The 21,620-nt window shown below is 45.8% G+C and overlaps 1 protein-coding gene across 2 annotated transcripts in view; it reads right to left on the bottom strand.

Annotated features, from left to right (window-relative positions):
• Nucleotides 1-21,620, bottom strand: part of WDFY4 (WDFY family member 4) — a 253,577-nt gene that overhangs the window by 103,660 nt on the left and 128,297 nt on the right. For both annotated transcript variants that reach the window (XM_005307318.4, XM_042856108.2), the window contains exons 35-39: nt 20,288-20,445; nt 15,282-15,520; nt 10,760-10,878; nt 8,889-9,080; nt 7,585-7,724 (exon numbers count right to left, since the gene is read on the bottom strand). In XM_005307318.4, the coding sequence (XP_005307375.2) occupies nt 7,585-7,724; nt 8,889-9,080; nt 10,760-10,878; nt 15,282-15,520; nt 20,288-20,445 (848 nt within the window). The remainder of the gene's footprint in view (nt 1-7,584; nt 7,725-8,888; nt 9,081-10,759; nt 10,879-15,281; nt 15,521-20,287; nt 20,446-21,620) is intronic.

The raw sequence follows: 21,620 nt of genomic DNA, 5'->3' as shown, positions 1-21,620 counted from the left end.
TGCACAGCTAAACGCAGATGGCCTGGAAGCAGCATTGACTTTATAGCAATAAAAAAATTACCTAGGAAATTAACACAGGTAGAAGTAGGCTATCTTCTAGTAGGCAGAGAACAAGCCTGGGGAACGGGACACCTGGGTTCTCTAGTCCTGGCTCTGACAATGACTTCTTGTGTGAATTTGGGCAAGTCGCTCAACCACCTTGTGCCTCAGTTTCTCCATCTTTAAAATGGGGATAATGACGCTGACCTCCCTTGGTGGGGGGGGGAGTGAGTCTTTGGCATTGCTAACAATAAATACAACCAAGTCTCCTGCTTTCCCATACTTATGCTTCCCACTAGATCCTCACTTTCTATTAAAAAGAGTAACTTTATGCAAAATATTTAATATAAGCAGTGCTGCCAATAGTCACACCACTTTCTATTCAGGCTTTTATGCTGCAACTATCACCACGATGTCTAAGTGCAAACAAAATTCACTCTGGAACTTCTGGAGTTTTGCGCATTTAAATTCCTCACCTCACAACTCCATCAATGAGAATCCGGCAGATTTCCAGCAGTTACCCTAGGGTCATGTCTGTACTGCTGGACCTATTCCCTATCTAGTTTCTGGCCAGCTCACTCATGCAAAATACTTCCCACCACACATCTGCTTTTACCTCTGCTGAACTGAACACAGTGACTGGATATCTTTGTTTCAGAGGAACTAAAACCTTTTTTTTGTTTAAAGTTTCTTTAACTTTCTCCTGCTTGCCCACAGGCCAGTGTAATTTAGCTGTGAGCCAATTATCAAACAAGACAATAATATTATAATGGGAATTGGTTAATATACATCATTAATAGCAAAGTGCCTGCTTTCATTGCAGGGGGAAAAAAGTTATGTTGCTATGAGCAGTTTTAAAATGAATATGAGATTCCACACTTCCCTTGTGCATTTAATGGCATGCTAATTTACATTTTAATTACTTCCTAAGAAATCAAAGCATTTGTTGACAGTAGAACATAATGTCAACTTCACGGTGCACTGTTGGTGGATGCTTAATGAACTTAATTAGATAATTAGTTATGTTAATTATCCTTCTATTACGAAGATAAAGATACTACACAAATGATGCACTTTGCAAAGAAATTTCATAATTATATGTTTGCTTGTTTTAGCTTGGTTTGAAATAACTGAGGAAAGGCCAAACAGAGTGACTGGTATGAAAAATATTTGCTTTAAAGTGTTTTTGTTTCATCTATCCCCATCTTCAGTTCACACACTTTGGAGGCTGCTATAATCAACAGGTTCCTTCTGCCTTTCAAATGTTCTGTAGAAATCAGCAGGTTCTCCATTTCAGTTCAAATCCCCTCCGCCCCCCATCTAACAGTATTTCTCTCTTTGCTTGAGCACCTATATAGCTCACTGCTTAGAACAGGCAGTCTCTTTTTCTGCTGTGGTGTCTCCAACACTGTTCGGGAAGTGGGGTGCAAACATCAAACTTAATTTCCAATCCAGAGAGGAGGAAGGACAGGCTTGTGGTTAAGAAATCCCGACCTGGGATTCAGGATAGCTGGGTTCAAGGCGGGTTCTGCCACTGTGTAACCCTGAGAAAGCTCCAGGGTCTTTCTATGCCTCATTTCCCCACCTGTGCAATGGAACTAACACTCCACTGCCTAGCAGAGTGTTGTGAGGCTGTACTGATGGAGGCATATAGGTACCTAGCCAGAGGGACTGTAAAGAATATAGGTGTCCTAGTTACAGCAGTGCAATCTCACTGAAATCAAGGGGCCCTGTTCTACCCTCAGTCACAACCCTGCCCTGCCACCACCATTTGTGGATTTAATGCAAGTGCTGATTACATTCTGTTGAATGTTAGGATCTAGCAGTCAGATTGAGGGGTGTTGGGTCATTGACCACACGGCCACGAAAGGGGTCTGAGGAGGGGCTGCACACTCTGCTGGCTTCTCCCAGCATGCTAGAGACAGGCTCCCCACTATGCTGCTTCTGCTGCACTTGCTGAGTGACTTCAATACTAGACTCCCCAAGAAGAAATACTGTGCCTGACCCCATATACAAGAGTCCAAGATGAGTGAAGACTCTTTGCACCCTCTGTTCACCTCAAGCTCCCACAATGGCCGAGGCACAATCTGGCCCTCTCTACAGATGCAGTTTGGTTGCACTACGTCCATATGCCAAAGCAATTTTGCACCTTCCCATGTAAGAGACTAAAAAATGACCAGAAAACTAGTCTGTTGTTTCTGCTCTCGCTGTGTAAATAGCCCAGGCTCAGCTTAAGGTTTTTATTCTGTAGTTCAGAGTTAAAAAGAGTTATTTTTTCCCCAGCCCCTCAAGGCATCTGTGCCTTGGAAAAAAAAAAAGAACATACACACTGAACTAGATAAAGAATAAAGAACCCGCTACAATTGTCTCTGGCAGCCCATGCAGTTTGTTAAAGGAGCCAAACAAAATTAATCAGCCAACATTAACCCTAAAATCAAATATAAATATAACCCTGGTACTCCTTCCCCCAACAGCAAAATCCTGCGCAAGCAGATGTGCTGTGGGTCAACAGACTGGCTGGCAGATCAGAACTCTGCAGGACCAAGCATGAGAGCCCTCGGGGCAGATAAGCTCTCATCCAACTCTCCCCTCTGAGATGGCTCTGAAAGGCAGGAATGGAGCTAGACATGGGAAAATCCTTCCACCTCTGCCAGCTGACAGATCTCAAAGAATCGCATGGCTTGGCACAGCGCTCCTGTGGCTCCTGCATGGTTATTCAGGCTTCCAAGTAGGAAAAATGGAGCAATTACCAGACTGTGCTCATTCTCTCCCTCCTCCCACAAACACCATCAATCGGCTTTGCAGACTCTTCTTTAACCCTGCAGAACGTTCTGCAACAAATGCACGGGGGGTGGGGGGCTAGTGGGCAGAGCTGGGGCATGAATGAGAGAGCTCTGCCCATTAGAGTACCCACTGATAAACAGCCCGGAAGTGGGAATGGGGGTTGGATTCATTGTTTGTAAAGCACTTTGAGATCCTGGGGTGAAAGGTGCAGCAGAAATGGAGGGCCAGATCCTCAGCTGCTGTAAATCAACCCAGCTCAATGGATTAGGATTCTTTTGTGAACAATTTTTTGGGGGGGGGAAGTTATTAGAAATATATCAAATATGGGTACTTCTCCACCTTCCATTAGCTACATTCTGGGGAGCAGAGGAATAAATTTAATAACCCAACCAGAGCCCTTCCATCTCTGGTTTCTGTGAGGTAAATCCTGAGGTCCTCACTGAGTTTTTACTGACTCAGGAAAATTTCCCCTTGATTCCAACAGGACTTTTGCTCAATTAGGGTCCACAGAACTTAGCCCTGAGTAAAAAGAAACAGGAATTTTGTACTTGGCACTAGGATGTTTGGGTTTTAAGGGTTTGTTCCCTACTATTTAACCAGTGGTCCTATCTTATCTTACTGTGACGGGGGTCTGCTTACCCCGCACTAGCCCAGACAGGGTTAAGCCCATGTTATTCACAGTGGAAGTCCCCCCTCCCTGGCAAGACTGGGCATGCGCCAAGTGCTCTAGTAGTATAAAGGGAAGGAGCCCAGCTGCCTGCACCCCGGCGACTGGAGGAACCCTTGGAGATGACTGGCCCCGCCAAACACTGAGGACCCAACATCTCATGGGAAACCCCAACACAGACTCTGGTAGGAAGTGACCCAGGGAGGGTGATGGAGTTATACCTCCCCCCCGGGGAAACTCAGTGTGTTTTGGTAGGACCCCCTCCTGCTGAGTCAGTGGCAAGCTGCTACGCCACTGTTAGGGCCCTGGGTTGGGGCCTGGTGGAGTTGGGTGGGCCCAGGCCCGCCTACTGGGGCTGCCACACCCCATAAGGGGTGCCCCAATGCTATAGATTCTGGCCACTAGGCCCTGCCGCCCTGCATCAAGGGGCGGCTCTGTAGACTCTGGCTGCTAGGCCACGCTGCCCTGCGCCAACGGGTGGCTGTATAGAGTCTGGCCACTAGGCCATGCTGCTGTGCATCAAAGGGCGGCGCTACAGACTCGGTTGCTAGGCCACGCTGCCCTGCACTAAAGGGGGAGGGATAGCTCAGTGGTTTGAGCATTGGCCTGCTAAACCCAGGGTTGTAAGTTCAATCCTTGAGGGGGCCACTTAGGGATCTGGGGCAAAATCAGTACTTGGTCCTGCTAGTGAAAGCAGGGGGCTGGACTCAATGACCTTCCAGTTCTATGAGATAGGTACATCTCCATATATTTATTATTATTTATAGACTCCGGCCATTAGGCCCCACTGCCCTGCATCAAAGGGCTGCTTTATAGACTGTGACTGATAGGCCATGCTGCCCTGACCCTAGGGGCTTGGACCGTCACACTTACCTTAGGGTTTCATACTGCCACCCCCCACCACAGTATCTGAGTGGCTTCCACATAAAACCAACAAGGCTCCATGGACTCCCTGGCCCTTCTCCCTTTTCAAGGTCAAAAGTGCTTGGGGTGGAGATGGTTGTTCTAAGATTTTTCCCCAAGCAAGACAGGACAATATGTGAAGGCCAATCCCATTACAGTACATCTTGGAACAACCAGAGTCATTAAAGAAAGATAAGAAAATTTAAAGTTTATGACCAACATTGTCAAACTGAGGTGCCTAAAGGTAGCCACCTACATAAAAGTGGCTTGGTTTTCACAGCTGCTAAGCACCCCCAGCAGCCACTAAAATTGAGAAGTTGCAAGCGCTCAGCACCTTCTGAAACTAGGTCACTTTTATTTAGTGGCTAAATGTGGAGTTCAAAGCATAACTTTAGGTGGCCATTTAAAAAAAAAGCCCTAAATTTGAAAACATTGGCCACAGGTACCACCAACAAGACTGACAGGTTCGTTAACAATAGGCTTGGAATATGGAGAGTTTGATCTCAGGTTTTATTTCCCCTTCATAAATACAATGTAATCCTCTTGATTCGGACCCCCTGGGTGAGGACCTGACATCCTGACCAATTAGCTCTACTGATTAAGAGAAGAATCTGATCTTTTCAAGCAGCATGAAAAGACATAACACAATGCACAATATAGCACTGAAAACAAATGCAAGGACACAAGTGAAAATCCCTACATGTCATCCCCCTTTCTCCTTCTCCATAGACTTTATTTGGCAATAGGGAGAGAAGAGCAGAGGTCAAAATTTGATACCAAGATCAATTCCACGTAACCCTAGGCACTGCCAGTAGGCTGCCCACTAAGCAACATTTCCATATGGTCCCAACTTGGCAGCAGGTATTTCCCATTCATTCATATTTAGCTAAACCAGTTCTGGAAACTGTACCAAAGCAGCAGCCATCCCGACCAAAGACCAACTCCTGTCCACCCTTACTCACGTGAGCAGTGCCACTGAAGAAGAGAGATGGATCTGGCCCCATGAGTTATATTATATCTGCAACTAAACCATGGGCTCCATCCACTGACGTTAAAGGGAACTTTGCCAATGAGCTCCACGGGGTGAGATTGCCAAAAGCACCTATGTGAGTTGGGAACACGACTGCCAATGTGATCTCTGTTCCTAACTCACTTAGGCACTTCTGAAGATCTCCCCCCTATACTCTATGAATGGATTCTATATAGAGGGACTGTTGCAAGCTGCAGAGAAGCTTGGAGATCCATTTTCTCGTCTCTCAAGTAGGTCTGGCTGAAAGGTGCTGTTAACTCTCGCAAAGAGAAGTTGGAGGGAGAAGAACATTTGGAATTGTCATTTTGTGTCTCAATGCGAGGAACAATTTGTCAGTGCTGCAGAGCTGTCAGTCGCTGACATGATAAGGAATAGCACCGAATGAGTAATGTTTCCTCCAACCCAGCTCCTTTAATTACAAGCCTCTCCCTTGCAGAAGAGAGACAGAAGATGCAGAAACACCAATTTCATGCACTTGTGCCTGAATAATGTCTCCATGCTGCCTTTTCCAGATGGCAACCTTTTCACTGGAGGAACTAATGATGTGGGCATATTTAGGGAAAAACCAATAACGGAGTCTTTAACCTTCAACAGCAAAAAGCATGTTGTACAAAATGTTCCTTGGGATACATTAACAAATATCAATTACATTGCTCACTGAGGTGTAATCAGCTGTAATAATCAAAATTAATTTTAAAAAATAATTAAACAGACCCCAGGGCAAATAGTCGGTGCTCTGGCAGCATGACATCACATGCTACATGTGTACCTGGGAAGAAGTTGCTCGCTCTGTAACCAACAAAGATCTTAAGCAATGAGTAGGATGTTATTCAGAGAAACCTTGGTGAGCGCTGTGGTTATTAGAGCCACCATCTTGGCCGACACAATGGGGACTGAACCGGGGACCCCCCCTCACAAATAAAAGCATAAGGAGGTGGAGTTTGACCTAAGGAGCCCAGGCACCTCAGCTGGGGCTATAACAGAGCCATCTCCTCTGCCAATCAGCAAGGGAGGGTGGAGACCGGTAACACACTCACCAGTGGATTAAATCCAGGATCCTCGAGGCTGGGACGCATTGCCCAGGATACCCTACCAGTGCACTGCACCCTGCCCTGCAGCAGTCTCCGCCGCTCTAGGCCGAGGGCTGTTTAAGAAGGGCCTGCTAACAACCGCTAACCTGTGCTCTTTATTGGTGGTATGGACAAGTGTCCACTAGGTGCTTGGAGGAAGCCATGATCCCATTATTGTTTCTCAGCCAGAGAGGATAGGAATACTCTGCTAACATGGTCCGATCCCAACTAATCCAGACTCACTCCTCTTGGGGAGCTGCATGGACAGTCTGGCTGTCCTTGTCTTTCCCTGAGAACAGCTGTGGAGCTGGTGAGGCAGTGACATGCATCCCCTCTGGCCCCATGCCTGGTATACACACTCCTCCTTCCAGCCTACCTAGTCCCCGAGGAGGGGCCTCCAGCATGGGCAGAGGAGGAGAGGATAGTGCCATGGAGGCAGCTGATGGGGGCCGGGGGTGGGCGTACCATGTCAGAGAGATGGGGTCCACACAGTGATCTAAGCCAAAAGTAGCAGCAACACCTGGGAATGCCTCACCCCTCTCTTCACTGGGAGAGTGCAATGTTCTATTTTTATTTTCTGCAATTAGGCCTCCATGCAGCAAGGTGTGTAAGCACACGCCTAACTATAAACCCACTGGGACTAATCACAGGCTTAAATTTAGGTGTGTGATTAAGCGTCTTGGTAAATGAAAGCCTTACTTGATTAAAAGCCTTTTAATAAAGAGATGTTTCCAACAAATGAGATTGGAACCAAGCCTGCTAAGATTAAAGGAGAGCCTAGAGGTCAACCACAAGACCTGGGCTTAAAGCTGGGTGAGGTTCTCTGGCCTCTTCTATGCAGGAGGTCAGACAAAATCATCATGATGGTCATTTCTAGCCCGAACATCTATGAAAGGAAGCTTAATGGTAATACAGATGCCTATAATTACTACTATACTTATCCCTATAATGATATAATTACTAATGTGATTCATATGCGAACATCCCAGGCAACCTTAGCTGATGCCTCCTGAACCCAGCCATCCTTAATGGCATCCTCTCAAGGCTTCCGAGTGGGTGGTGTAGGCAAATAATAGGGAAATAGAAGTTACCTCAGATTTGCACACTGTTTCCTTTACATTCTTGCCAGGAATCAACCTCATAGCCGAAGACAAGCTTTCGCTCCAGGAACTGGGCTTGCTGTGGGACTGGGCTGGCGTTGCTTTACTTTGGAGAGTCTTCTTCTCGGATGCTGTAGATCAGAAAATAAAATGCTTAGGAAGGAAAGGTGGAACCAGGTCTTGAGCATGAGTGGCAGGCTGGCATCTGCATGGGACATGACCCAGTACCATGGTGGAAACTCCGCGTGCTTTGTCCCTGTTCTATCCCACTCACTCATCAGCATGTGCTTCTCAGGCCCTGTAGCCGATGGACCATGTACTACCTCAGACCACACACTGTACAATTCTGTGGCCAAACGCGGTTGCAACCAGCTTCTACTACAAAGCCCTGTTTTAGTATCTCCATAAGCTTGGCTAGGGTAAGCCCCACCTCATCCCCACCAACCCACCTGTACTACTTTCTTTCTAACAAAACTAATGGGGTCCAATGTACCCCAGGCATAAACTCATTGACCTCAAGAGAATGACACTGGAGGCAAATTAACCCAACATCTCCAAGTGTCGTCCTCTGGGGAGATGGGACGCACCATCAGGAAAACCCTTAGAAGAGCTTCTCAGGCTTTTCAAATACTGCAACGAATGTCAGGAATCATGGGGTCATTCATTTCCAGAGAAGCTCACGCTGCTTATCTCCAAATGTCTGTGGGTGAGATTTGTATGGGGCTCTACTCAGCCCTTACTCAGTTTATATTCAGTCTGGTACTTATTCCTGGAGGTGTAAGATCCCCTGGGGATGGGCAGCAATGGTAGCTTTGTGCCTTTGGGATTGTGGGCTGCTTCAGGAGGCCAAAATGGCCCCGGCATAAATTAGAGCAGCCCTATGAATGCTCTAATGGACAGCGGCTTCCTAACAGCTGCTCTTCAATCTGGAACGGCCCAGAATCACTGCAGTGGTATATGCTGCCAAGGCTCCTCTCTGGCCCTGGCATGCCCATTTCTGAGGAGCCCTATGCTGTGTGGTTGCACCAGGGGAATCCTCTTCCAGCCCCTTGTGGCACCAAGTCAGTCCCTGTACATCACCAAAGCAGTGTAAAGGGGTTGGTGTGTGGGACAGAATCCTTCCCTCAAACTCTGGAGTTGGACTGAAGAAAAAAAAAAGAGTGAGGACCCAAGTTATCTGGCCTGTGATGTGCAATGGGAGACTATAACTGACGCGTCAGCATCCTTCCATTAATCGGATGCTTCCTGCAATGCTTTTGCTCGCTGAGGTAAGTGTTCCATTAAAGAACAGAGACCTATGAAGTGCTGCCAAGCCTTCGTCATCATCTCTTCCCACAGAGGAGTGATCTCCGCTATCTTCACTTCCTTCTCTCTGTCTCCCGGCTTCACAGAGAGATCCATCTTGTAGGTGTCCTCCAGGACCTGCCACCTCTGGGAAATGAGCTGCTTCCAGATGACTTTGACTGTTTTCAGAATCTCTTGCTGAACTAGAAAGCAAAGAGTTGTCAATGAGGAATGACCTTCTGTTTGAGAATGTGAAGTCAGTAGCACAGGAGCCAAAAGTGTGTCTCCGTTATACTGGTGCCAATCTGGAGTGACTCTATTGAAGCCACTGGAGTTACTCTAGATTATCACCATTTTGTGCACTATCTGCAAAGGCCTCTTAGCTTCACTACTGACTCCCTTGTGGAAAAACAACAGGACCTTTCTTCCTCCATATCCAACACTCCAAATACCAGTGGGAGTCATGCATTGCTCTGGATAAACACCTGATCAGCTGTCTGTGAACATTTAACATTTTATGTATAACATTTAAAGCACGTACAGGACGTTTTTAATCCTTGAGACAGCGTCAGTAGAAACCCTGGCAGGATGTGAGCCACACATCAGGGACTGTAAAATGGTTGTGACCATTGTGACTGGATGTTCTACATGGAGATGCAGAGCTATTTTGCTGACTCTCTCTGGAAACCAGACCAATTGGATCACAGCAGGAATATAAAAAATTGAGCATCTCTCTAAGGCAAAGGAGAACTCAGGGGAGAGTTAAAAAGTTCAGCAGGGAAAAATCCTAGAAATAGCCAGCTCTAAAGGGAAGTCAGGCTAGGGTTTATGTTTGTGGTTATCTAAAAATAACAGGAAACCCCAAAAGGGTGTGTGTGGTTGGGTATAGTTTGGACAATAACCTCTGCTGTGAGTGCTCTGTGGAGAGCAGAGATAGCTTACACCACCTTAAAGAGAAGCTGGAGTAAGTGAGCTAAAATAACCCCTTGTGAAATTTTCTGATATAACAAGTGCTAGACCAAGGTAGAAATTGCCGAGTGTCCTGCTCTCCCAGTTGGCTGGGCTGCCAGACTGCTGGTGCCACAAATGCTGTCACTTTGCAGGAACAACAGCAACTGACTGCGGGAGGCTCAGAAATGTCAATTTTAATTAAAAGCTTCATTTCCCAGCGCAGGCCCTTTCCCACCCCTGTGCTGGGAGAGGGGCGACTCGCGGTGGGAGGCTCCGTGAGCTGCTGCACTGAGCAGAATGAGAGTGGCAGCTCTCTTAGAACAGAGAGCCTTTTAAAGTAAAGTAAATTGCACTGAAAATCTGCTTCAAATCCCCAATTCAGCGCAGCAGCCCACAGAGTCGAGTCGCTCCTCTCCCAGCAGAGGGGCGGGAAAGGGGCTGCGCTGGGAAATGAAACTTTTAATTAAAATTGGACTATCTGAGCCTCCTGCTGTCAGCTGCCATTGTTTCTGCAAAGTGACAGCATTTGTGGCACCACCAATCCTCACAGGGGCTTATGTACTATAGAAGGCTTATTGTACCCATTTCACAGATGGTGAAACTGAGGCACAGTGAGACTGCCCAGCACCACAGCAGATTTCAGGATCAGAACTGGAACTAGGACTGTGGAGATATTAGCACCCACTATCATTCTCTGACCACCACATCACAGCTCCCTCTGTCCTCTGAGGTAGCTGTTAAACAGCAAAATATCATGTTATTTCCATTGTTGCACGCAGTGTTGCTGTAGCTGTGCTGGTCCCAAAGTATTAGAGAGACATCTTGTCTTTCCTATTTCCAAGCACTTGTCTAAGTTGCTTGGAAGGTCTCTTTAGACCCGTTCCTTGTCGTGCTCCTCTGAGGATAGTGAATTCCTTGGGTCATACGTTACCGTCGCCTGGAGCAGGGTGACTGTCCCCTCTCCCCTTCTCCTCTTCATTCGGGGCCAGGAAAATTTGGCGATAGGAAGGCAGTGTTGGTTTTGCATCCACTCCAAACCCTTCCGGATAGCTGGAGAAAACAAAACAACAGGCGGCATGAGAAACCCAGACACCTTCAGCATCCCATCAACACGAGGAAAATGAACACTGCACACTCCAAGGATTTCCACCTAACCTCTTATGTTTTATTTACTCAAAAGCCAATATTCTCCACCCTCTGTACCTACAATAATCAGAGCCCACAGCACTTTCTATTTGTAGTTCTCAAAGCACTTTACAATGGAGGTCAATAGCATTAGTCTAATTTTACAGATGGGGAAACTGAGGCACACAGAGGCACAGTGATTGGACCAACATCACCTAGCATGCTAATGGCTAAGCTGGGAATAGAGCCCAGATCCCCAAAGTCCCAGTCCAGTGCTCTACCCATTAGGCCACATTGCCTCCCGTCCTGTACTTAAGGTACGCGGCACAATCACTACAGAGCCACAACTGAGCTTCTGATGACTGATAATGGCCCAATAGTGTTTGCCACCATCACACTGATCGCTCTCTCTTGTGAGCTATATACCCCTTTCCCCCACCCTTCATCTGTCCTGTCTATTCAGACTGTCAGTTCTTTGCAGCAAGGACTGTCTACTGCGCTGTGTCTGTACAGTACTTAGCACAATGGGTCCCTGCTCTTGGTTGATCCATAGCGAAGACCTAGTAAACGTGGTTGACAATAGTAATGACGGTGCTACCACCAAAAGTGCTGAGACCGTAACAAACAAGCCTTTGGGTTAAAAAAAGAACTAGATAAATTCATGGAGGATAGGTCCATCAATGGCTATTAACCAGGATGGACAAGGATGGTATCCCTAGCCTCTGTTTGCCAGAAGCTGGGAATGAGCAACAGAGGATGGATCACTTGATGATTACCTGTTCTGTTCCCTCTGGGGAACCTGGCATTGGCTGCTGTTGGAAGAGGCTAAATGGACCTTTGGTTTGACCCAGCATGACCGTTCTTATGTTCTTAAACTTTTTTGGAGTGAGTTTACCACAGTATGGGGTAGAAGGAGGCAGGAAATTCAGAGGTAAGGTGACAGTTAAAAGAAATCCAACCATGGTAAAGTAAGAAATGGACAGTTAATGCATATGAACAACCTTAACTCTGCCTTGTAGTGATGCCATAAACAGAAGAATAATTGGGAAAAAAATCTGATCTCTGTCTAAAAATCAGTTTAATTTAATGTGGGTCCACAAACACTACAATGCCCTAATCATAGTGGTATGTTATTGGATGGCATAACTACAGGGCAGACTTAAGTCTGTTTTGGTGCCCTATGTAGGCATTTCTTATACTTACCTTTACATCTTTGGATTACTTTTAACAGTAACCCTGAATTTCCTGGGTTTGTTGTGCCTGGTTTAGGATAATTGCAGTGTTGTTATAATGTTTTTTACCTTTACATTACTGCTACATACTCTCAACCTTAACTCCATCTTAACATTTTTTGTCTAGGAATTATCAAATTAGAATAAGAACAAAAACAGATCTGGAAAAGCCATGTAGAAAAGTGGCCCACCTCAAATGTTCTATTGTTTCACGGGATTCAGTTTATATAGGATACACTAAATGGATTCCTAAACCTCTACAGAGCACAGAAAGTGACTAGTTCTAGCACCATTCTGATGAATAAAGAAATGCCAAGCACTTGCTTCTTTTGCCAAAAAGACTCTAAAGTTACTCTGCAACTAAAGTCAGTAAGAATTCCTTGGGTACATCACCTGTAAGAAAAGTCAACATGCTGGAGGGGGGAATCCTAGCACCGCTGAAGTCATCAGCAAAACTCCCATTGATTTCAACAGTCAAGACTTCATCCCCGGTGTCCAAGAAGCAATAATAATAGCAATGAACTCAGAGATGCTTTAAAAGACTCATGCATTGGCTTTACTTGCTTTAAATCTAGCAGCACAGGAACTGCCATGCTGGAGCAGAATGGTCCATCTGAGTCCTCCGTCTCCAAAATTAACCAGGAACAGATTCCCCCAGAGATTGGCCACCTATATGCACATATAATGCATCTGAATAACAGTATTATATCATGGGGAGAAACTATTTCCAGACTCCCATCTGGTAAGGAGTTCATAGGTCAATCCCAATAAAATCAATCCAAGATCATGCAACTGCAGCTGTTCTTCTCATCAGCAGAGGCCAATTGTAATCTGAACATTGCTGGGAATGCCCAGCAGATGCAAAAAATGCTCATAAAAATCCAATTCACAGTAGCAGTTAAAGAATCTCTGTTATACAGTCTGCAGGGTAGTCCCTGTTTGCCCTCAGGAGCTTTCACCGATTCCTCAGCTATCTAATCCTGTTTTGCCTACTAAACAATTGCTTCAATATTATCCTGCAGCATTGACCTCCTCAGGTTAACAGTATGTGTGGGGGGGGGGCATTTCCTTTCATCTGGCTTTTGTTGTGGTCCCTTTAAATTCCATCCATACCTCCTGAGGCCCCCTTCTGTGTGCAGAATTCTTGAGGATACAACCACTGCAGTAGTCTGCTTTTCTGCAGTTCACAAGAAGCAGCATGATCTAATGGTCAGAGTGAGGGATGAGTCAGGACAAGGACTCACTGTATGACCTGGAGCAAATCACTTTACATCTCTGTGCATATTCCTCACCTGTCACATGGAGTGGCAATGCATTGGCACCATTGTAAATGTGCTTTGAGATGCTCAGGGGTAGGGTGCTGCAGTGGTGCCTAGTTTCACAGCATATAGAAATGAAAGAGGAGCCCTGATTAGTTTCTCTGTTATTCGTCAAGGTTAGAAGGTTCAGAAATGATCTGCTCACTCATTTTTCATTTGCACGTTTCTCTCTGCTATGAGCCTACCCAGATCATCTCTGAAGTTGCCTCGGATCTGAATGTTGTAGCGGGCCCCTACACCTATTCCCCCACAAAGCTGTTCATTAGTTTATAATGAAAGTTGCCACCCACGCTACAAAAGAAGACGTGCTGTTACCAGAAACACCCGAACACTGAACACTGCAGAAATCGCACGCAAAGATTACGCCAACAATGCCGACTGCTAGTTTTCCCACACACCAAACAGAGAAAAATCCTCACAGGTCAGTTCCCAATGAACCCAAACTGCCCTGCAACAAAACGTTCCCTGACCACTTCAAAACCCGCACCAACACTGGTCAGCCATCCCATAACCTTTTCACAGAGTCTGATCCTGCACCCATTGAAACCAATGACAAGACTCCCAGTGAATTCAATGGGTGCAGGACCATGCCCACAAAAAAACCATCCCTAGATTTGGAGGGATATTTGAAGTCGGGAGACATACTTGCAGACTGGGCCCAGGTCTAGTCTCTGCAATTGCATGTTCTGGCCTCAGCTGGAAGGGGCAGTGCCAGCACACCATAGGAAAGCTTATTCCTGTGAGATTCTAGACCGGGTTAGGCAACCTGTGGCACACGTGCCAAAGGCGGCACGCGAGCTGATTTTCAGTGGCACTCACACTGCCCAGGTCCTGGCCACCGGTCCGGGGGGCTCTGCATTTTAATTTAATTTTAAATGAAACTTCTTAAACATTTTAAAAACCTTATTTACTTTACATACAACAATAGTTTAGTTATATATTATAGACATAGAAAGAGACCTTCTAAAAATGTTAAAAGGTATTACTGGCACGCGAAATCTTAAATTAGAGTGAATAAATGAAGACTCAGCACATCACTTCTGAAAGGTTGCCGACCCTTGTTCTATACCAAGTTCTGAGCCATCAGAGCTTTTAGACAGGTCAGCTAAAATTCAGCTCAGTTGGGTATTTTCTGGAGGTTTACCCAATCACTTTCCAAAATAACAAATGGAAATCAAGAGTTCCATTGCTAATACCTGGTGCTCCTCATTATACATACCACTTTATATATTTTTAGACAACACCCGTAGCAATATAAATGGTAGAAGTTGTTCCACTGAAATGTATTTTTAACAGGAAAACAGTTTTTTGACTACACAGAATTTTTTACAAAAACACGCCATTTTCAACTGAACACTTTCAGGTTCTCGTAAAACTATTGACATTTAAAAAATTTTTTTGTCTTGTTGAAACTGAAATTAAGAAATGTGATTTATGTTTTTGTCAAAAACTTTAATGAGGGGAAAAAAACCATATGCCGCTCAATTTAGTAATCTTAATGGGGAGCAAACCAGGAAGGAACTGTGGGCCCATGCAAGCAATTACACATGTAGTACCAGACTATTAGATTGGGACAGTGATTTGTTAGGATGTAGTACATCCTAAATCCCAGATCCTGCAAGGCACTGAGTGCTCTCAACTTCCACAGTTCAGAGCATTTGGCACCATGACCTTGAAAGAGCACATGAAATCTTTCCTCTTCTGTGTGCACCGCCCACTGCAATAAATATCAGGAGAGAAAGTTAATCAGAAATCACACCGGGTGCAGTGCACATACCTCCCAGAGCTCAGCTGACACAGACAGTGCATAAGGCAGATGGTGAAACTAATATTTGAGTTGTAAGTTGCAAAGATGATGTCCCACTGTTCCTGCAGGGTGTGGAGGGTGTTCAGGAGACTCAGCTGTTCAGGCAGTGATTGCTGCGGCCTGGACAGACAATACAGGATGGCTCGGTTTAAACTGCTGTACAGGGTGCTGATGACAGTTTCCTTTTGGGAAAAGGTGTTCTCCATGACCTGTTAAAACACAGCAAAGCATGATCTGGCACATCGCTGATACAAGACCCTTGTCCCCTCTGCTCCACCTCTCCCACTTGGGTTTCTGTACGCTCCTTCCACCATGATGTCCCCTATGATCTATGGGACAAAACCATTCCGCCACTGAAGTCCCTGGAGTCACAACAGGGATAAATCTGGCCTGGTAAAGAGAGGAAGCCTTTAAACACTGACACGTTCATTGTCTCCCAAGGTGACTATTTATCTTCGTGGGGGGAAGGAGGGTCTAGAACAGTGGAATTTTCAAAAGCACCTAAGTGACTCAGGAGTAAAATTCCCAGGGTCCTTCAATGAGACTTGTCCTCCTCAGGCACTCCTGAAAATTGCTCCCACTATTCATTGATTCATAGGCAACAATCAGAGGTGAATCAAAGTGAGTCTAAACTGTTGCAGGTAATAACCTGTCCCAGCTCCCTCGGCACATTAGTTACCCCAGCACAGATGTTCTCGGAGGTAGGCTCAGACCCCGTTACCACCGTGTAATTTACTCTCCCATGCGCATTAATTCTCGACCAAGTTCGGCCTGGTCCTTACACAGATGCACAGTGAGGCAGGCGGCACAGGAGCCTTTCCCCTTGTGCAGCCCACATAACATCCAGGCAGGCTTGCAGCCCCGGCACTCTGGGGAAACACAGTTCCCTCCTTATTCCTCTGGATCTTGAAGCAGCCCACAAGGGGCAGGTAGGAGGCCGTTTCCTGATGCACCACCCAATGGCGCTAACCCAAAGGGCATGCCGATTTCATCCACCTGGGAGCACTGTGCAACTAGCTGCATATTATTATTATATATTTGTTGCTGCTATTTTGGCACTGTGCAAGAGACAGAAATACAGACAGTCTCTTCTAGTTTGCCAAAAATTTCCACTGCAGAGCAACAGTAACTAGCTGTGTCATACACAGTGCAACTTCAAAGCACCTTAACCTTTTGGTGTGCATGGCTGGGGATTTCCTGACTGAACAGCCTACTGGGAAAGCTCTGGAGCGAGGGATCAGTGTCAAAGAAAAAACAAGCATCTCAAGGAAGAGAAATGAAATCCCAGCTGAAATAGGATTAATGAATCCTCAACCTGGCTTGGGGTAGATTTTCCGAAGCCATCAGCACCAGTATCGAGGGCCAGGTTGTCAATAAAAGCTCAGCTTGTCGGGCACTGAGCACTTTGGAAAAATCTGTGGCTAAATGGCAGCTAGGCTCTTTGGAAATCCGGCTGAGCTCTGGAAAATCTTGCCCATATTGGCTGGATTTTAAATGCCAAGTATGATGCATAAATAATTTTTTTTTAAAGTTCACTCCTGGTCCATTCCTTATACTTTCAAAAAAGAGACACTGACAAGTATTGGTTTACCATTCTGATACTTTGACTCTTCTTTACTTGCAACACACAGTCTTAGAAAGTTAAGAATAAAATGTCTGTGCCCAGCAACTTTGTGTTTCCTCATTCATCCAACTTTATCGGTCTTCACTGGAGGGAGGGAGGAGGGGGGCAGATTGCCACACCTGAGCCATTCTTTTCAGATGACAAAATCTGAAGAGCTGTCCCAGATTGAAGTGTCAATAGAGGTGGTTTTAGAACAAACTGATAAATTAAACAGGTATAAGTCCCCAGGATCAGATGGGATACACCCACGATTTCTGAAGGAACTCACATATGAAATTGCAGAACTACTAAGGGCTGGTCTACACTGGTGGGAGGGGGATCAATCTAAGATACGCAACTTCAGCTACACGAATAGCGTAGCTGAAGTCCAAGTATCTTAGATCGAATTACCTGGGGTCCACACGGCGCGGGATCGATGGCCGCGGCTCCCCCGTCGACTGCGCTACCGCTGCACACACTGGTGGAGTTCCGGAGTCGACGGTGAGCGTGTTCGGGGATCGATATATCGCGTCTTAACGAGACGCGATATATCGATCCTGGATAAATCGATTGCTACCCGCCGATACGATGGGTAGTGAAGACGTACCCTAACTGTGGTAGTAACCTGTCACTTTAATCAGCTTCTGTATCAAATGACTGGAGGGTAGCTAATGTGACACAAATTTTTAAAAAGGGCTTCAGAGGTGATCCTGGCAATTACAGGCAGGGAAGCCTGACTTCAGGACAAGGCAAATTGGTTGAACTCTAGTTAAGAACAAAATGATTAGACACATAGATAAACACATTAGAGCAGGGAAGAGTCAACACAGCTTTTGTAAAGGGAAGTCACGGCTCACCAATCTATTAGAAGTATTTGAGGGTGTCAACAAGCAGGTGGACAAGAGTGATCCAGTGGATATAGTGAACTTAGACTTTCAGAAAGCCTTTAACAAGGTCCCTCACCAAAGGCTCTTCAGCAAAGTAAACAGTCATGGGATAAGAGGGAAGGTCCTCTCCTGGATCAGTAACCGGTTCAAAAATAGGAACAAAGAGTAGGAATAAATGGCCAGTTTTAACAATGGAGAGAGGTAAATAGTGCAAGGCCCCAAGGAGCTATACTGGGACCTGTGCTGTTCAACATATTCAGAAATGATCTGCAAATGGGGGTAAACAGCAAGGTGGCAAAATCTGCATATGATACAAAATTACTCAAGGTAGTTAAAGTCCAAAGTTGACTGTGAGGCGTTGCAAAGGGATTTCACAAAACTGGGTGACTGTGAAACAAAATGGTAGATGAAATTCAGTGTTGATAATGCAAAGTAATGCACATTGAAAAAACCAGTCCAAACTACACATACAAAATGATGAGGTCTAAATTAGCTGTAAATGTGCAGCAGCAGCCAAAAAAAGCTAACAGAAATGTTAGGGGCCATTCGGAAAGGGATAGACAAAACAGAAAATATCATAATGCCACTATATAAATCCATGGTACGCCTACACCTTGAATACTGTGTGCAGTTCTGGTTACCCCGTTTAAAAAAAAAAGGTATATTAGAGTTGGAAAAGGTGCAAAAAAAGGGCAATCAAAATGACTAGGGGTATGGAACAGCTTCCATATGAGGAGAGATTAAAAAGACTGGGACTGGTCAGCTTAGAAAAGAGAAAAGGGAGGTGGGAAGATGACAGAGGTCTATACAAATCACAAATGGTGTGGAGAAAGTGAATAGGAAGGTGTCATTTACTCCTTCTCATAAAGCAAGAAGGGGTCACCTGATGAAATGAATAGGCAGCAGGTTTAAAACAAACAAAAGGAAGTATTTCTTCACACAACGCCTAGTCAACCTGTGGGACTTGTTGCCAACAAATGTTGTGAAGGCCAAAAGTATAACTGGTTTCAAAAAAGAACTGGATAAGTTCATGGAGGATGGATCCATCAATAGCTATTAACCAAGATGGTCAGGGACACACCCCCATGCTCTGGGTGTCCCTAAGCCTCTGACTGCCAGATGCTGGGACTGGATGACCAGGACCGGCTCTAGGCACCAGTAAAGCAAGCACATGCTTGGGGCAGCACAATTCCAGGGGCAGCATTCTAGCCATTTTTTTTTTTTTGCTTGGGCAGTTGTGCTCTCGGAGCTTTTTTTTCACATCCCAGCTCCAAGTGCAGACATACCTTCTGTCTCTCCGTGCCTTGGTTCCAGCTGTACAATGGGGATAAAAGCACTGTCCTGTTATGGACCAGGACATAGGCTGTCTTGCCTAGTGGGCAGAGCAGGAGTCAGGCCTAGTGGGCAGAGCAGGCATCCAGGGTGAGGAACAAAGCCAAGGGTCAGCACCAGAGTCAGCTGCCAGTTACCAGAGCCAGGGGCCAAGTCAGAGTCAGAACAAGTAACCGAAGCTAAGGGCCAGAACCGAGGTCAGATACCACCAAGTGCCAGAGTCAGGGTCAGAAGTCAGAGGCCAGGGTCAGAGCCAGGACTGGTCACTGATAATTGAAGGTGAGGTATAAGAGCAGGAACTGGAGGAGAGGGAAGGATCAAGCATGAAGCAGGAACACGGTGGGAACAGGAGCAGAGCAGGAGGCAGGCACAAGCAGGGTCCACTGCAGGCACAACAGGAAACCACCTTGTTGCTCAGAAAAACTTCCTGTGCCTCCTCCTGGCTTAAACAGCATAGCTGGACCAATCAATGGAGCCAGGAGATCCTCCAATCAGAGCTCCCGTGGGGCGTGCCTGGGTTGGGGCTATAGTGCAAGTAGCTTCTCAGCCTAGCAATTTTCAGTAGGCATTGAGCAGAGGTCAGGATACAGCAGCTGTCGGGGGTGGTGTCTTAGGCCTTTGTTCAAGACCCAGGACATCGCATCTCCCACCTCACATTAGAGAAGATGAGCTGCTCAGATACTAGAGTAAGGGAGGCCAGATAATTATTGAAGCTAGATTCACATGTTGTACGGCTCTAAAGTTCTTAGGCTGTAAGTTGTTTCAGGCAGTGACTGTGGGACCCTGGTCCATATCTGGAGCTCTGTGGTGGCACAGTAACACAAATGATCATAATAAAAAGGGGACCATTCTTTGACTTTTTTTAAAAAATTGCTTGGTGATAAAGGGTTGGATTTTTGTAAAGATATTTTGAAACTTGATGGTGAACAAGTGACATGGTGTGTTACCCGGGGCAGGAACTGTGGTTGTCTGGGTGAGTCTGCACCATGGGGCTCTGATCCTTAACTGAGGCCAGTGCAATATAAGCAATGATGATGAGAAGCCAGTGGATCATGCCCCTTGTGTTGTGAACTCCCAGATCTCAGCGCTAGCATAACATAAGAAGCATCAAAATACATTAACAACAGCAGAAGGAACCCCGGTGTCCCACTTACCACCATGATCTGCTCGGCAACAAAGAGCAGGATTTGCTTAGGGTCTGCAGCAAACATTCCACTGTAAAGGTTCTCCACCAGCTTCTGAGTGAAATAGGAAACGTTCACCACCAACACAGGCACAGCCACTTCCGCCCCACCATGAGGGTCACTGCTGCCTGCAGGGAATACAACAAGGGAACAGTTCAGTCACATGCTGGAGCATAAACTATGCTGCCATCGTGCTGTCCCATCTCAGGCGGGGATCTTGGGGGACTCAGACAGGAGACCCACTGTGATGTTACTGATATAACCCGTAACCATATGGATCATTGTTGCAAACAATGTTATATATTTGCAGCAAATATTGTAAAAGGTTGTCGTGTAAGGTGTCTATGAAAAGGTTATGATTTGCTGATTATGATTGTGCTATCTGTATGGGTGTATCATTTTTGTAGTTGAAGTTGTGAATATTGGCTATGTACTTGTATATCAGTATGTTTTGATTCCAAGTAGCCTCAGTGAAGCATTTGGTCAGCTTCTTGAGAAGGGACTATTCTTAATAAGTGCCCAATCAAGAAACGCTTAGCTGACAATGAACTTTGGGAGATGCCAATCCACAGCTGAGCTTTCCTGGGAATGTTCAAACTAACATGTAAACAATGGCGTCTGCCTGTAAAGAACTGAGTCATGCATGGACATGTGGCTCGCCCATGTGACTCCATGCTCCATCTTGCTGCTGTGATCATCCACAGGGCAGAGGATATAAAAGGCTGCTGCATCTCCTCCATTTGGTCTTCAGTCCTGCTTCTTGCCTCTGGAGGAACTTTGCTACAAACCGAAGCTCTGAACAAAGGACTGAATGACCCATCCCAGCTGTGGATGTACTCCAGAGACTTGATTTGAACCTGCAGTTTATTCAATCACTGCTACAAGCCTGAAGCAAGAACTTTGCCATTATTGTATGTAATTGATTCCATTTAACCAAATCTAGCTCTCATCTATATCTTCTTCCTTTTATGAATAAAACTTTAGATTTTAGATTCTAAAGGATTGGCAACAGCATGCTTTGTGGGTAAGATCTAACTTGTATATTGACCTGCGTCTGGGGCTTGGTCCTTTGGGATCGAGAGAACCTTTTTTCTTTTACTGGGGTATTGGTTTTCATAACCATTCATCCCCATAACGAGTGGCACTGATGGTGATACTGGGAAACTGGAGTGTCTAAGGGAATTGCTTGTGTCACTTATGGTTAGCCAGTGCTCTTCTCTGTTTCGCTGGTTTGGTGTGCAAAGGAACCCCAGCCTTGGGCTGTAACTGCCCAGCTTCAAGCAATTTGTCCTGAATTGGTACT

This window comes from Chrysemys picta, chromosome 7 (assembly GCF_011386835.1).
Source record: "Chrysemys picta bellii isolate R12L10 chromosome 7, ASM1138683v2, whole genome shotgun sequence".
Taxonomy (NCBI): Eukaryota; Metazoa; Chordata; order Testudines; family Emydidae; genus Chrysemys; species Chrysemys picta.
Note: the sequence above shows the minus strand (reverse complement) of the source record. Positions and strands in the feature narration are given on the sequence as shown.